General features: G+C 33.4%; 1 protein-coding gene across 2 annotated transcripts in view; it reads left to right on the top strand.

The window, feature by feature from the left end:
• Positions 1-17,031, top strand: part of LOC106883670 (bifunctional heparan sulfate N-deacetylase/N-sulfotransferase) — a 119,918-nt gene that overhangs the window by 60,881 nt on the left and 42,006 nt on the right. Inside the window, exon 4 of one of the 2 annotated variants that reach the window (XM_014934768.3) lies at positions 12,144-12,259. The exons of the other annotated variant lie outside the window; for it this stretch is intronic. Within the exon in view, the coding sequence (XP_014790254.1) occupies positions 12,144-12,259 (116 nt within the window). The remainder of the gene's footprint in view (positions 1-12,143; positions 12,260-17,031) is intronic. 2 annotated transcript variants of the gene reach the window in all.

Here is a 17,031-nt window from a genome sequence, read left to right as displayed (position 1 = left end):
CAACGGCTGGCTCTCTAGACCTCAGTCAAACCGTCCAACCCATGACAGCATGGAAAATGGACGTTAATCGATGATGATGATGATATATAATATATGTGTGTTTATACCCCATAACCACTTGACAACTGGTGTTAATGTGTTTACATCCCTCTTAGTGGTTTAGCAAAAGAAACCAATAGAATAAGTACTAAGCTTAAAAAAGAAAAAAAGAAATACTGAGGTCAGTTCATTTGACTAAAAGTTCTTCAAGGTGGTGCCCAGCATGGCTGCAGCTTAATGACTAAAACAAGTAGAAGATAAAAGACAAAAATGATTTACATACCTTATTTAAATAGTTTCTATTTTATAGCATAGGCACAGAGATAGCTTTGTGCTTTAGAAGGTCACTTCACATCTATGCAATTTCAAGTACAGTCCCATTCCATGGAACCTTGGAATAAGTTTTTTCTACTCTAGTTCCAGGTTGACTAATGCCTTGCAAGTCTATTGGGTTGTAAGCCTGTTGAGTTAGTGTATGTGAATGCTGCTATCATTTGACCTAAATGATGTTTACATTCCTTGTTGACATTATGGCTGGTTACCCTACACCTTTGAACACCTGTATAACAAAAAAAATAAAATAAAATAAATCCTTGAAAAGCAGGTGAAGGTGGATGATAGAAAAAAGATACAGCTGTAAAATCCTGCCTCAAAATCACTTCTCATCCAAGCCATGTAAACATGGTAAAATAGATGTTAAACAAATGAACAAGTTTTATTATACCCGACCTAATGCTAACCCTCGGTTGTGATTTGAGAATGTTATCTAAACTGATTTCAATATGTAGAATCCCTGAACAATGGCGGGTTTTGAACTCCTGTTTATCTGGTCAATATTTTTGAGCACTTGGCTGTTATCATTCTGATATCCTAGACAACATTATTTGAAGGACCGACTTAATGTAGAACCATATAATTATTCAATGCAGTTATATTTATGTTATGTAGCCTGTACTGTATTTCAAAGACTAAAAACAAATGTTTTTAACCCAGGCCAATTGTAATTGAACTTAGTCTATGAACTGTGATGGGTCCCCCCCCCCCCCAATGCATAATAAATATACTTAGGACTACTGTAACTAACATGTCTTTTTATTTATTTAATTTTTTTAAGGACTAGAGTGTGATCCATGGCTGCTAATATTTGCAGGTTGTGTGACCTTGTATAGGGCCCTTGATATTTCAAATTAATTTTTCAGTTACCTCCAGTCATCGTTCCTTTGTTTACCCTGTTCTCTCTTATTATAAATCTTTTATAATTCTATAATTCTTAAACATGGAAGCAGCAGTAGGAGTGATTTTATTGCTGTAGCTGTTGTTGGCTGTTCTCAGTTTTGAAGTAAATCTAGGGCATGGAAGCAACACAGCACAAATCATTGAAAAATAATTCAATACCCTGTAGATGAGTTTAAGAGATTTACTTTGAACATTTGTGGTATGGAACCATGGGGTGCTACAAAATTGTCAGGGTTAGTGTTTCACTTGGAACAGATAAACACACACACACACACACAATCCCCCTCCCCCAGAAAAATATCAAAAAATACCATGACAGGTTCAGATATATGACCTAGTGTCATGTCAGTAAAATAAAAAGAAAAAAGCTTAAACAAATACTGGTACAAGTTTTCATCACATGTTCTTCCAGTCTATGATAGTTTATGTGAATGACTGCTTTAGAATAATGTTCTGCTTTCAATTCTAAACATTATTTCTCCTTTTCCAGTTATCATAGTGAATTTTTCCAGTTCTGTAATTTTAGTTTTAAGCAGTTTGCATTTTATACATTTTTACATTGTTTCATCTCACCCAGCCATAGTAGGGATATGAAATTACAGATTTACAAGTGACTTTCTTACTTTAAATATTCTATACTTATTACATTGCTTTCCTTTGTGTGTGTATTCTAGTTTTCTCTCTGTTTTTTTTGTTTTTTTTTGTTTTTTTTTGACTAAATTTCTGTTAGCATCTGTTTTTGATATTTAATCCATCCTATGACTGGAGTTTTCAACTAACTTGCCATTCTGTCTACACAATCCTGCACCATTCCCAGTTGTGAAGCTTTATTCTTTTTTCTACAAATCCTATTTGAAACCTCTGGTTTTTATTGCTCAAAATTTCTATTTTGAAATGTTTATGTTTAAATTAAGATCTCTCTTCATAATTTTCTTGCAAAGATCTTAAATGAAAAAAAAAAAAATTATTTTACTAATTCCCATTGAATTGTTGATTTTGAAAGTTACTTCACATATATAGGCAAGTTTATTTCATTAAAGGGTGAAAAATAAAATCGTTTTTTTCTCTTTGTTCTGTAGTATCTGATATTGTTAGTGGTATAATGCAATAATGATAATATTGTATGTGGTATAACACTGAAGGTGACTCTATCATTTGATATAACAGTAATATTGATGACAATATTGACTAACGCAAGAATTGATATTTATTATTTGATATAACACTAGTGATAATATTTTATGGCATAGCAGCAATGATGACAGTATTGTTTTTATGGCGTAACAACAGTGATGACAATATTGTGTATAGTATATTAGTAATGGTGACAACAATGGTATAACACAGTAATACTGAACACATCATAGTTGGTTTGAGCATGAAACCATAAAAAATATTTGATTCTGTTTTGTGATTTTGTTTTCCATATAATTTATGTCGGGTTCTGTGTAATAGAGTAATTTAGAATCCAACAATCAGCAGTATTGAAGGTAGTTGTGGATGCTGGGGTGAGGTTAGAAATATCTTATTCATTTCTCCTTTTTATAGTAAAGTATGCTCATTTCTTGTAAGGAAATGTTAATTACAAGTAAACTTAGTTGGGAGTATATTATTCTCTATTTAGCTTTTGTTAGCAAATTGAAATGCAGATTGCTTTAGAATTCTTTTTTTTTTTTCACTTTCGATATTTCTAAGCAATTACCAAATTTTGTTTGCTTTTGGAAGACTAAATTAAATTTGCTATAATCTATTTGTTTGTCTTTGATTCTTTTATTTTTCTTCTTAGTCTGTTATTTCCTGACATTTATCATACTAAGTGGTACATGCATCAAAGCTCCCCCCCCCCCTCACTCTCAGACACATGCATAAACAATTTCCTTTCTTTGATGCCTCTGTTATCATTTTATTCATTTTGCTTACAAAATATTCCATTTGTTGCCTTATTTTATTTTTAAAAAAAACATTTCTTCAATTACAAGTAATCAATAGTTTCTTTGAGTTGGAAATGTAAAATCAATATTAATTTTTTTTGTTTAATTGCATTAAATTGAATTACTTTCTATGAGAAATCTAATGGCATTTTTTTCCTGTGATGTAGAAATAAGAAAGGTTTATTATATTTCCTGTAAGAATGATGGAATAACTATCAACAACAACAAGAGAGGAAGAGAGAGAGAGAGAGAGATTGCTGGGAGGATATTTGCAAAATATTATATTTCTCCAAAACTTAATGAGATCAAAATACTACGTTGGATTAGAAAATGATATTCAATTGGCTTCTCTTGTCCAGGTATGAATCAAACATGGATGCCTTAATGATCATGTAGAATGATGAAAAAAAAAAAAAATAGATAAACGGAAATTTTTTAATTATAAGTTATTTGCATTAGCATACATGGAAGAATCCCTTGAAATAATCAGCTAAAATGCCGAGTAATCTTAATACCTTACGCTCCTAGCACACATGTTTTAGGTAAATATTTTAGGAATACTAAACTTAAGGGCAAAATATAGTAAAATAGTTACATTGATGCTTGTTATCATCCAGAGGTCAAATCTTTCCAAAATTAATCTATCTAGATTTCTGATCCAGTTAACTTGCTGATACATCTAACAAGCTGGATTTCAAACAAAATTTTTTGTTGTTGTTTAGTTCCCAGTTTCTCGGCCTTTATTTGAGCAAATCTGTGATTAAAGACATTCATGGCTATGACCAGACATTTTTGTTTTCCAGGCATTCTGCATCCTGGACTACATTATCTTATATGTCCTTTTCAAAAAATGGTGGAATATCATTGGAGTGAAATTTGGTTGCCATTTCTAGTAGATTGAGTTACCTCGTCGATGCTCTCTCATTAACTCTTCATCATATAGTTAGAGTTCTAGTTGCAACCATCCTCTCTGTTTAGGTCATGAAATATTTTGTAAACTATTTTTAACATGAGATGGTTTCTTTCTTCAGCTAAACATTAAACTGCATCTGGTGGTGAGGTTCCAGCTTAGGAGTTTTGGAGAGTATGGAGTTAACCTTTCCTTACCCTTATTCCTCAGTTTGCTCTAACCCAAGGTGGTAGTATTTGTCAAGGGCCTCAGTTATTTGCCAAGTTGCAGTTAGGCCTGTGGTTAAGTATACAGGGATCAGAGAAAGGCTGACTTCCAGCTATGCTACACAAATCCACTGGTATATGGATGGACATGCCCTGATGTCATGTGAGCCAGTCATTTAATTTGAGAGTTAAATAGACCCTGTGCCTCAAGGGTAAGCTTGGGAGTGTAGAAGACTAGCAAAGCAAAGTGTAAATAAACTGGCAAAATATAATGGGGAACTACTGCTTTATTTCCTCCCCCCACACCCACCCCAAAAATCAGGAATCTTCAGACTTTGGCATGGAAGTCTATGATTGCTGATGCCTGGTAAGCATAGTATTTGGAGAGAAAAAGAGAGAGAAGGGGTTTCTTTCTGAATTTTTTTCTCTATATCTTTGTCTTGTTCTTTGACATTTTTCTCTGAATGAATTATCTGTTTTGTAAACCAACAGCTTACATTGTTACCAGGATGTATGAGTCAAGAACTCAAGATGAAGGCCATTTTAAATATATGTAATATAAATAAATATATGTAGTCATATTTATTTGTATTTAGTCTTGCTGTTGAATTTGCTTCCATAGTTAGATCACAAGACATCTTTTGGTTGGCTTGGAATGAGGATCAAACCCATTAACTAGTTTTGTTATTGTTACGACTCATCAGGATTCACTACCTCTTTCCTCTCAAGTTGTTGATGCGGATAAGTAACAGAAAGCAACTTATTAAAATGGAAACAAAAACACAGCTCACTTGGAACAACTCATTTACATATGATACAAGGTTGGCAGCTGATATTAATTTAAGTACTATTACAACATATAAACAGGTTTTCATGTGGAAGCTAACATATGTTGAAAACTCAGAATAAGTTGCTTCTATTATTACTCTTGTCTAAAGTCTGACTCAACCCTAATTAAGCAAGCTTATAATCAAAATGTGTTCCAGCTGTGATCATCCTAACTGTTTTATATATCAGGGATATCCAGTATGTCCTTTATTAAGACAGCAGCAAAATAAATTTGGATGCTATTTTTAGCAGGTCAAGCAACCATATAAAGGCTTCTACTTTGGTTCTTCATCTGATGTGAAAACCTGTGGTTTACTGCTGGACAATTCCTAATAAATTCATTTAACCCTTTAGCATTTCATAAAGCCATATCCGGTCAAAATATACTACCTGTTTTATGTACAAACCAACCAGATCTGACCTCTCACACCTACCCTACAATATCATTCTCGAAATAAACAATCACATCACTGAAAACTTACAACTATGAAATAATGTAGGATTAATTCAAAACTGTGAATAAATAAGCATTACATTTGACAGAATAATTTGAATACTAAAGGGTTAAACCATTCAGCTTGTCAAGTAGAATTTGTATATATTTTAAAGTGGGGTTTAAAAGTCAGCTAAGTGGTTATTGTATCCCACATTGAGCCGACAGGGCAGAGCTTGTAGCAGGTTGTGACCTTTAACATAGCTAAGTAGTGTATCGTATTTTGTCCTGCATTTATAATAATAGAACACTTGAACTACTGGGTTCTACCATAGACATTTTATTTGTATTGTCTTTCAAGGATTAACCAAAACGAATATTTATATTATACTTTCAACAATTGGATGCATTTCCTAGTAGATACTCTCCCCCACACTCACTTATCAACATCATTTTAACATCTATATTTCCAAGATTGTATGTGTATGACAAAAGTTGTTGAAGCAGATTTTTCTGTCTAGATGTTCTTTCGTTCACCAATCTTTACTTGATTCTAAGCTAGGAAATCCAATCATAAGGCATTGATCATCCCAGGCTATAGCAATAGATGCTTGCCCAAAGTGCTATGCATTGGGACTGAACCTGAAACCACATGGTTGGGGAAATGAACTTTTTAAACATACAGCTATGTTTGTATAGTTTTATGTACATGTATACCCATGTGCGCACACGCACGCATACACACACACACACACACATTGTTGTGTGAGAGTATGACGTCTCCTGGCGAGAATCGACTGGACCACCACATATAAATAGTAGCAATCTGAGTAAGTGAGGGAGTTTGTGTGTTGATAGGTCAAAGTTTACAGTTTGAGTTAGCGTGTTGGATTGTTGGTTCTTAAAAAATTGTTACGTTATGTGTGGTTACTGCTGTTTGTTTTGATTATACTGTTGCAGTTTATATGTTTATCCATAAGGATATAATACTTGCACATACACATGCACCCACCCACCCACATGCTCACAAGTGAGCGAGAAAGAAAAACAGAAGAGGTAGGATGGACATATATCTTTAGCAAAATAAATTCAAACAAGGGCACTTAGAGAGCGCAAACCTCCGCCAAAGCAATACCAACGTCCTCTCAACGATTCGCTAGAGGTGATTTTTAAAATGAGAATATCTGAAATAAACTCAACTGCTCTCACAAATGGGAATACTAAAAATGAACCTGACCACTCTCATAAATTAAGTTAAAAAAAACAACAGGAAACTAATCCAGAATCCTTGTCCGGAACCTGATCAATCCCAATGGTAATCATGGAATGTGAAGGTGGCTGTAGAAAATTTAGTAACAGTAATAAATAGTTTATCCCTATCTAATACAGGCCAAAGTTAACAAATTCACCATTCAAAATAGTTTCAAAGGCAGAGGTAATAAGTTCTACTCAGGAATTTTTGAATAAATAGCATGAGATCTTTTGGTTTTCTCTTTTAAATTCCGGCCTTCCTTTAGTATTCCTTTTGTTTTAGATCAAATTATAGATGTATGTATATATGTAAGTATACTGTAAAGTGTTAATATATATGTATAAAATATGATAAAAATATATTAGTGTTATTTAATTTCTGAATGATGTTGCTGCCATTTGTTTATGTAGTGTGATTTCTTTATCCATCAGTTTCTACTAAGGTAGATATGCGAGTAAAATTAATAATAGAGAAATGAAAATAAAACTTGGGAAACAGCCTAAAGGGAGATGATTGAGAAAGACTTGAAAGTCAATATAAGATCGTAATCATGTAAACTAAAGTAAATATAACAAATAATCCAGAATCCTTGTCCTGTACTGGATTAATCCCAAATTCTAATCAGCTTGTGCCAATCATGAGGCCAAACATCCCTGAAAGTCTCATCTGAATCTATCCAGTAGTTCTTGAGATATCTTACCCACAGGCAAACAAATAAACAAACATGATTGAAAACAATACCTCTTCCTTCACTAAGGCAGAAGTAGTAATGAGAGTAATGAATGTTACCAAAGAGGACAATGCAGTTGATAGAGGGTTAGTTTTTATGACTTTTCTGTTTGTAAATAATCCAACATTTTAATCATACAATTCTAGCTCAAGTAATTTAGTTTTATCTTATACATTTGGGAAATGCTTAGGTGACATTCCCAAACAAGAAACCTGATTTATTTCAATTGATAAAGTCTTTTAGCTACCAAGTTAGTAGACAAGCCTATGATTTAATGGCAGTCTTGTAAGCTAGCTTTTGTGTGTGGAGGGTGATGACTGTAACAACTTAAGGGTTTATAACTGGATGGAATTGATATTTGCCTTTTATCAATCCAGTCTTGGTTATAATAAGTTAGAGAAAGCTTCATTGGGGTCAGCTCTGTTTTTGGTCAATTGCTGCTGCATAACTACTATGTCTGACATTGTTCTGCCAATAATGTGACAGGACAATGTGCTAAATTACTTTGTAAATTGTTAAACTATGGTTGTGTGTAGAAATCTGAAAACTTTCTTAGTTTAATGTATTTAAAGTAACAGTTGGATAGATTAGAGTGTGCTGGTTCAATATTTAGTATATCTACCAAATTATATTTTGCCACAAAATAGTAGTACCTGAGCATGCATTTGAAACTTTTAGATATGTAATTAGACCAGTGAAAGCAGCTCATGAAACCATGATCTAGATTAAATATTTTAATTAGTTTATCAATATAGGCACACACAACAGACACTAAGGAACCTTCTCTGGTTCATGGTACCACACATGAATACATATGCAACACACACATACTAAATATGTGTTGATGTACTGAATGTTGTATGCAAAAACTTCTTACTAAATTAAAATTTATTTGTATATGTGTTTGTGTGTCTATATATAACACAGAGTGACTGTTCTAGTACATCTCCCTTGCCATTCTCCGGGGTAACACCTTTTCCATTTTGTCTGCTGGAACCATTAGGCAGTCTGTTAAGCCTTTTTAGATATTTCTCTGTTGTGAGGAAGAGCACTAAAACAAACACACTACACCCATACATTTTCCTGAAATTCACTTGCGATACATTGTATCATTTGGATGTTAACTTCTTGTAGTTACCCTTACAATACTTTCACATAGAATGATCTACAAAAAATATAGACATTCGACTCTAGAAATTGAAATTTGCAATGTGAAAAATGTATATTTAAAATATATTCTGAGCATTAACTAACTAAAATGAGTTTACGGAAACAGTGGTGTAACTTGACCTGACTAAATCTGTTATTTGGACAGTATTTTGTCTCATCTAACCTTTTTATTCTGGATTCAAACATTTTCAGGCTAACTTTCGGATCTTGTTCAAAACGGGGGCACCAGTATTTTCTTAACGAAACACTTTGAAACTTGGGACACTGGTAGAATGTGTCATATAAAACATCTTTTTCTCTTAGTCTTCTTAACAAAAAAACATACATCGCAAGTTATTTCATGTTAAAGTTGTCGTATTTCTGTAATTTCAACCAATGACTGACGTCCATTCAGCCGAAAACATTAAGTGTCGACTACGTAAACAAACGATTCTCAAACGATTCTGGCGGTGATAAAATTATTATTTCCTTGTCAAAAAATGGCTGAAGCATATTGGCAGTAGGGTTAGGGTTAGGCAGTAGTTAATAAACCTTTCATACAGTTCAGGCAGATGTTAACGAAATTATAAATGGAGATTAAATACGCTTTACACTGCTTAAACTGCCAAAGGAGTAAGTGTAAACAGCTGAATACTTGTCAGTGATTGGTTGAAATTATCGAAATAAGACAATTTTTTTACATGAAATAAATCCGAATACAAAAATTTTTTTCTGTTCTATAACACAAAATAGATAAGTATAGGAAGTTTGAAAGTCTTTCTGTACCAAAAACACTACATAAAACATTAATGAAAACTGGTGCCCCCGTTTTGAACAAGATCCTAACTTTCTTTTATATTTATCAATCTGTGATCAAAATTATGGTATAATGGGGTTAGTTTGGTTGCCTGTTTTCCCGTCTTTGCAGTAGAGAGTCATCCTTATGTGTATGTAGTCAACATAATTCACCATTAGTGTTCTTTTAGCCTTTTGTTGTTGTTTAATTGTGAATCAGCTCACACTTAGTTAACTTTTGATCAAAGGTATTCTGACTGTATTCATCCTATCTTTGTTATCTACATGGCTCTGACTAAATGATTTCTCCTCTTTATATACTGAGTTCAAATCTTACCAAGGTTGATTTTGATTCCTTTCTTCTCTGGATGGGTGAAGGGAGGGTGTTTCAATGAAATATCACAATTATACTAAATCCCCTGCCACCACCTTATAATAGTACTTCTGTCTTTCCTTCTCTACAAAAGTTAACCTTTAGCATGGTCAAATACAAATATTGTGCAGTTGAGTGAAGTTCTTAAGAAACCATGTCTGTCCTTCTGTTTTTGATTTTCACTTAAGTTATTTCTCTGTCTTTCATAATTCTAAAACATTGTCTTATTGTCAGTTACAATTATGCTGATATCTAATTTTGCTAGTATTTTACAAAGCTATGTTTGATACCTCTGTTATTGTAGAAGAAAAAAGAAATGCAATGTTTGTGTCTTTTGTTTCCCTACATAAAACCTCATTGATATAAATAGAGCAGTTCCAATTGAAGATTGAAAACTGATGACTGTCTGTTTGCCAAGAACTTAAGATACCCATGTTAATAATAATGATATATAATGTTAGTGGGATTATGGATAGGATACAGTTTATTAAATTAACTTCATTACTTGATTGATACTGATCATCATATTGACTCTGGAAATACAAAAAGCAAAGTTGAACCATATGACATCAGAAATCTTAGCATAAAGCCATTTAACAAAATACTACAAAGTATTTTGTCTGGTGCTATTACAATTCTCTAATAATAATAATTATAATAATAATAATTTCTTAGCCACATGTATAATTCTGTAGGAGGTAGAGTTTTGCTAACTCTGTTATACAACAAATTATGAACCAGAAATGGGGTGAGGGAGCCACATAGGAGAACTCAGAACACCTCACACTGTAGTACACCTAAGGCATGAACTATCTCCCTTTTAGTTATTATAAGTTCACTTAACCACTCTCATCCACCTTCCATAAAATTTACTGGAAATCAGAAATTTTCTTTTTACTTTCTCTTTCAACTTTTAGTAGTACTTCAAGAAGTTAATGAGGGCTTATCCTGAGGAGAAAAACTCTGTCCTTAAACCTTTCAACTGCTTTAATATGTGTAAACCTACAGTAGTTTAAAGCAACAAATTAGCAGTCTTAAGAGTGTCAATTATGCTGCCTCAGGTACTCATTTCAACTTTCTGTACTCTGAGTTCAAACCTTCCTGAGGTCACCTTTGTCTTTTTATCCTTTCAGATCCAATAACAAAAAAAATTACTGACCCAGGGTGGTGGATTGGATTGGATTGGATTGGTGGTACTTTAAGAACTTCAAACCGGGACAACTTGTGGTATTTATTCTAGTTCTATGCATTCTGAGTTCAAACCTCACCATGACTTACTAGGATAGTAGACTAAATCTCACACCTGGTTTAATACCACCACTTGGCACCTTAAGTATCTTTTAGCAGAGTCCACACTGTTACAAGCATTCAAGTTAGGTCTCTAATTTGAAGATGCTACTTGCTTTCCCACCAATCTCAGAAACCCTGTAATTGGTCATTGACACTGCCTTTCTTTCTGACTAATATATATATATATAAGATAATAAATAAAATGGGGTATACATGAAACTTAATATACTTAAGGGAGAAATAGTTGCAACATTCATAGCTTTATTAAAGATATCATTGATATAAGGGAAATCAAATTGCTAATACCAACAATTGATTATCTAATAAATTTTCAGTTAAAAAACAGAAAAAAATTAGACTGTAAATTTAATGTAATCTATAAGGAAACATTGGATTGGCAGAATTGTAAGACCATCAGACAAAATGCCTTATATTTCATTATGATTCTTTACATTCTGAGTTCAAATCCTGCTGAGGTCAACTTTGCCTTTCATCTTACTGGGATCAATCTAATCAATTATAACTGTCCCCTAAATATGAGGCCTTGTGCCTTTATTAGAAATCAATACATAATGTGTAAAGTCTTCATGGCTGGTTTATCTAACATCAAATTTAAAATATTTTTTATAAGTATAAAAAATAAATTTAAAAATACATTTATTACTTAAAGTTACATGACATTAAGACAGTTTGTATTTTCAAATTTGATATACAAACCAAAAACTTGTAAAACTATATCCACTCTGTAGCTGCAGCAACTACCAAATGGAAATAACATATCTAATAAATGAAATGACTTCAACTTGAAACATAAATTGCAAAAATTGTACAATTTTCAAATTTTAGCCACGATGGAATATAGGTATACTTTTGAGTTTTCCAGTGTGTGAAGCTACCATCATTACAATTATAATACAAAAAAATACTGCCTCTGCCATAGTTCTCTATTCTCACTACCATACTGCTTCCAGCTAATTCTGACAAGTTTTGGTGGTTTGGTCACACATGGATGCATACACAGGCCCATTTTCATGAAAATGCCAGCAGTTTAGAAGAGGACATGAGTCTAAATAAAGAATTTGCTCAGGTAATTTTTTTTTACATCCTCTAGCATCCCTATATTTTTATAATTTGTTATGCACCTATATATATTTTTTAAAAATAGATAATTAGATAAACCACCTGTGTGATTAATAGGCCTTGTCTCACTTATTTGCTTTCAATTTTCACTGGTATGTTCATATACTTTCTTCTTAACGTTGTTTATCTTGTTGCTTAGAAGAAATACTATCTTGGCTGATTTTAAATTTATGCTTGAATTTGAATAATTAAAATCTACCCCTAATTATGAATTAGTAAATTGATTTTTCCCGTTTCTTAAAAATATCCCTAATTTTTACTAGTAGATAATTTTCTCGTGTGTGTGATCTCTCTGTCTCTGTCTCTCCCTCTCTCTATTTGCGTGTATGTTTGTGTGTATATGTGTGTATAAATCAGTCTAAGTGAAGATTAAAATGTTATGCATGGAATAAAAGTCTGTTTAAATTGTTTTATATATATTTTTTCAATTTCGTTCTTTATGAACTTTGGCCCCTTCTATTTTACATAATAGTTGATATATTAGCAGATTTCAAAATCTTAAGATTATGAAACATTTTCTAATATCAAAACTTGAAGTAGACCTTGTGAAAGTAGAGGTATCAACTATTTCAACAGTTGACCTCCTCACTACAAAACTCAAAAGATCTTTCTACAAACTACCTACCATATATAAAATGAAGAACATATGTTCCAAGACTTCAGTTTGTGAAAGTGTGTTCCACAATGAAAATGGTAAACATTACACATAGATTCACCAATGATGTAATTCAATCCAAATTGACATAACTGATATTCTAATAAACCTGGCATGTGTGTGGCACTAGGGCAGTCCTGCCTTACTTAGTTTCTCAGTGAGAGTGAAAGCTGGCATTAAATTTATTGGGTCAGTTACTTCAAATCAAACCCTTACACTATAGGGGGTTGTGTTGTAAGGACACCTTGCAGTATGAATTAGCTATTTAGGAAGTTATTTTTACCAATTACATTTTCAGGTTCACTAAGTAAAGCATTTTTTAATATTAACACATATTTAAATAGTTTACTTTTTTAATGGTTATTTATGATGTAGTTGTTAGGGTAGTGGTATATTTTTGATGAGAATAGTTAGATCTTCTTTCAGACTCCAACATTTAAAACTTGACTTCAATTTGTCTGTTGTGGTCTAGCTTAAGAGAAACATATGAAGCAGAAGAGAAAATAATATATGACTCTCTTGATAATCTCTATGCCAAGATTTCTCTTGCTTTTTACAATCCCACCAAGACTTTGATTCTATCTTCTGTGATGTCCGATTTGATTCTTCTTTGAAGGAATTGTTACAGTTGTTCACATTGGAATTATGCTATCTACATTAATGTTAAGCAAATATGTGTTCATTGGGCTTCTTTCTGCTGCTCAAGCACTTGTTGTTTAATCCCTGATCAAGGGGGTCTCACAACATGTTAGAATCCATTTGTTCCAAGTATGGCATACCTCTATCTACTGGGGGTCCGTATTGTGCACCCGAACATGCACTGATTTACTGGATGGAGTGTATGCAGAGATTTTCTCCAATATCGAGTTTGTTTTTGTGTGGCTGTAGGTTCTAGTGTGTTTCTACAAGGAAGGCAGGTAAAGACTTTTTGGTCAGAATACAAGAGCTGTTGTTCTTCAGCATTTTCATTGGTGGTTGTCATCCCAGTAGAATTGGTGCTGTTCTTGCTGCTGCTGTTTCTTTTCATGTTTTTGTGTAAATACTTGAGAATAGTTGCTCATGTATTTCACTGTGGAGGTTATACCTTGCACTTGTGTTGTGTATTTGGTCTTTCGTTTAGAGTATTCCAGCTGCTGTTATTAACCCTTTTGTTACTGTATTTATTTTGAGATGCTCTGTGTTTCTTTCAATTACTTTAAATATAACAAAGAATTTAGTGAAATAACTTAGTTATCATTCAGCTAGTGTTAGATACATAAATTGTGATTAAGGTTTGGTGGAAGATTTTAATTCAAAACTTATGAAAACAAGACATTTGTACTCAGAGCCAGAGCCGGTTTCAGCTGGGTTGGTAACGAAAGGGTTAAACTCCAGTTCAGCTATTATAATGAACACCAGTGATCAACGATATTCCTGCTATGCTGTTTCATCTTTTGGGGATGTATCTACATTGTCAAATGTGTGTTTTGTCTCCTTTTAAGACAGTAGAGTATGATTTAATTTGATTATTTCTGGCATAAAGAGGCCCCCTAGTCTTCTATTCTAACTATTACTGACAACATTGGAGATAAATTGTGTTTTGAGAATGACAGTGGGGTGAACAGTTTCAGAAATGATGTCTTTAACTCATCAAAATTTAGTACAAAATGTAGAAAAAGTGCAGTAATGATTGTTAATTTGTTTCCTGGTCACTGTACTCCTTGTACTCAGCACACTATTAATCACTGATTCTATAATCAATATCTATAGCTTCACCAAAGGCATCCAAGTTGTTTACTTGCACACACAAAAACTATATTCCATTTACTTACTTAATCTCACTTATAGAAAGCAGCACTACTCTTATTAAGCTGTTGTTGTGTATAGTTAAAGGTTGCTTGTATTGAGGAAGCTGTCTTTATATTCTTATTCTTTTACTGCTCAGTCATTGAGCTGTGATTATGCTGGGGCACTGCTTTCAGAGGTTTACTCAGTCATATTGGACCCCTGTAATTATTTTTTCAGATGATACTCATTTGATCAATTCTGTTTATTTACCTGCTAAGTTTCATGGCATAGCAAGCAACACTAGTTGTCATGTATGTACTAAACTTGAAGATTGCAGAAGACTTTTTCAGTGGAACTGAACCCAAAATGATGAGCTTGCAAAGTGAACCTATTCACCATTCATCCATCTGTATGTGTATGTAGTTAATGAGTTCGCTTGTTATTATATGAACATGAATAAATTATCTATCTGTATTCTATTACAACGTGATAACCAGCTGTTGATAGATATGTATCAATTAATAATGAAATAGTTACCTATTCATATACATACACTGTTCTTTTTTGGCAAATTGAAACAGAACACTTTTGTATGACTATGCAGCATGTTATTAATATATAATCTGACATTTGTCAAGTTTATCTTTCCAGTTCTTTGTTACTTGAGGAATTTTGTTCATGGAGATCAGCTGAAAAAATATAGCCATTAAAATGGGTCCCCAAAACAGAACAAATTCTCTAAAATGTTTGTTTCTTTCTTAATAAGTAATGTAAAAATTGCAATTAGTCACATATTTATTATTCTTGGAAATTTGTATATATAGTATTGTTGTACTGTCCAATGGGTTATTAGATATTTTGTTAACCCTATTAATTTTTTTTTTATAGGAGGGATGCGGGAGGGTGTTTGAGTAGACTCTAGACTAATGAATAGATAGAAATGAATGAAACTGCACTTAAAAAATCTTTTGCTTGTAAGCACAGGCAAAGCTGTGTGGTTAAGAGTTTCACTTTACAACTGCGTGGTTTCAGGTTCAGTCTTGAGCTAACCAAAGCCCTGAGCTAACCAAAGCCCTGAGCTAACCAAAGCCATGGAAGTGAATTGTGGTAGAAACTGAAAAGAAGCTTGTTTGTTTGTGTGTGTGTGTTTCTATCTCTTTGATTTGACATCATGTGCTAGTTGTAAGCAGACACCATTGTCATACAAGCAGTGCTGTTTTTTGCAATGTCCCATGAAAATATGTCTGGGGGGGAAAATATTACCTTGCTTTGAAATAGGTGAAAATTGGTGACAGAAAAAACATCCATCTTGAATGAACACTGTCTGAAAAAAAAAAAAGCATAGAAAAATGTATGTTAAAATGATGATGCATCTTTTTATGCTTGTGGTTTGTAAGGATTTAGATATTTAGGATAAATGATTGGAACCAAATGTTTTAAACTTTCAAACAACAGTTGTGTATTAAACTGTGAAATAGAAATTGCACTTTTCAACATGGATAAATGGAGGGACACCCACTTCATTTAAAAGACATGTTTTACATCAGAAAATGCAACATTATATGGCAGAAGATCTTTGGCAGTAAAGTTAGATATAAAAGTGTCACTTGTCTATTAAAAACATTAGTTTGATATCCACCCTACAAAAGTTGACTATTCTAGTGTATAGAGGAGTAGGGGCCGAAACCGGACGTGGTTCCTCCTGATGATGTCTTCAGCTAACTGGATCCTAATCCACCAAGGGAAGGTATGTCGGAAGAAAGTAATTCAACTACGCGGGTTGATGAACCGTAAGACGTGTGGCCAGAACCTCCTGGAAAATAACCATAGCGAGGGACATTCCACAGTTGAATTAGAACAGTCACAAACAGTGAAAGAAGACCTGCACCCAACACCAGAGCTGAAGACACCTCCGAAAGGGGGTGGCCCCGCCACGTCATAACGGTAGAGGAGTAGGGGCCGAAACCGGACGTGGTTCCTCCTGATGATGTCTTGAGCTAACTGGATCCTATAAAGGAGCTGTTGTGGTAGCAGACCACGAAACATGGTTGAAATTCCTTCCTGTGAAATGTCCTTGAAGTACTTTCAAATAATGGCAAAGGGTGCACGCAAAGGAGAGGTGTGTGAAAACTTGGTATATATTAGTATATACTCAACAAGGCAAGAACAGACATCTAAGGCTACAACATATCTATGTGGAAATGATGTGGTCAAGTAGATATGGTTTTAGATTACTTGCAAGTTCTGAGTTTAATTCTTTTGCAGATATTTGTTGTGCCTGAGTATATTTTTCTTTT

This window comes from Octopus bimaculoides, chromosome 5 (genome assembly GCF_046866305.1).
Source record: "Octopus bimaculoides isolate indiv1 chromosome 5, ASM4686630v1, whole genome shotgun sequence".
Classification (NCBI taxonomy): Eukaryota; Metazoa; Mollusca; class Cephalopoda; order Octopoda; family Octopodidae; genus Octopus; species Octopus bimaculoides.
The sequence above is the reverse complement of the archived record's forward strand: the minus strand, read 5'-3'. Positions and strand labels throughout refer to the sequence as shown.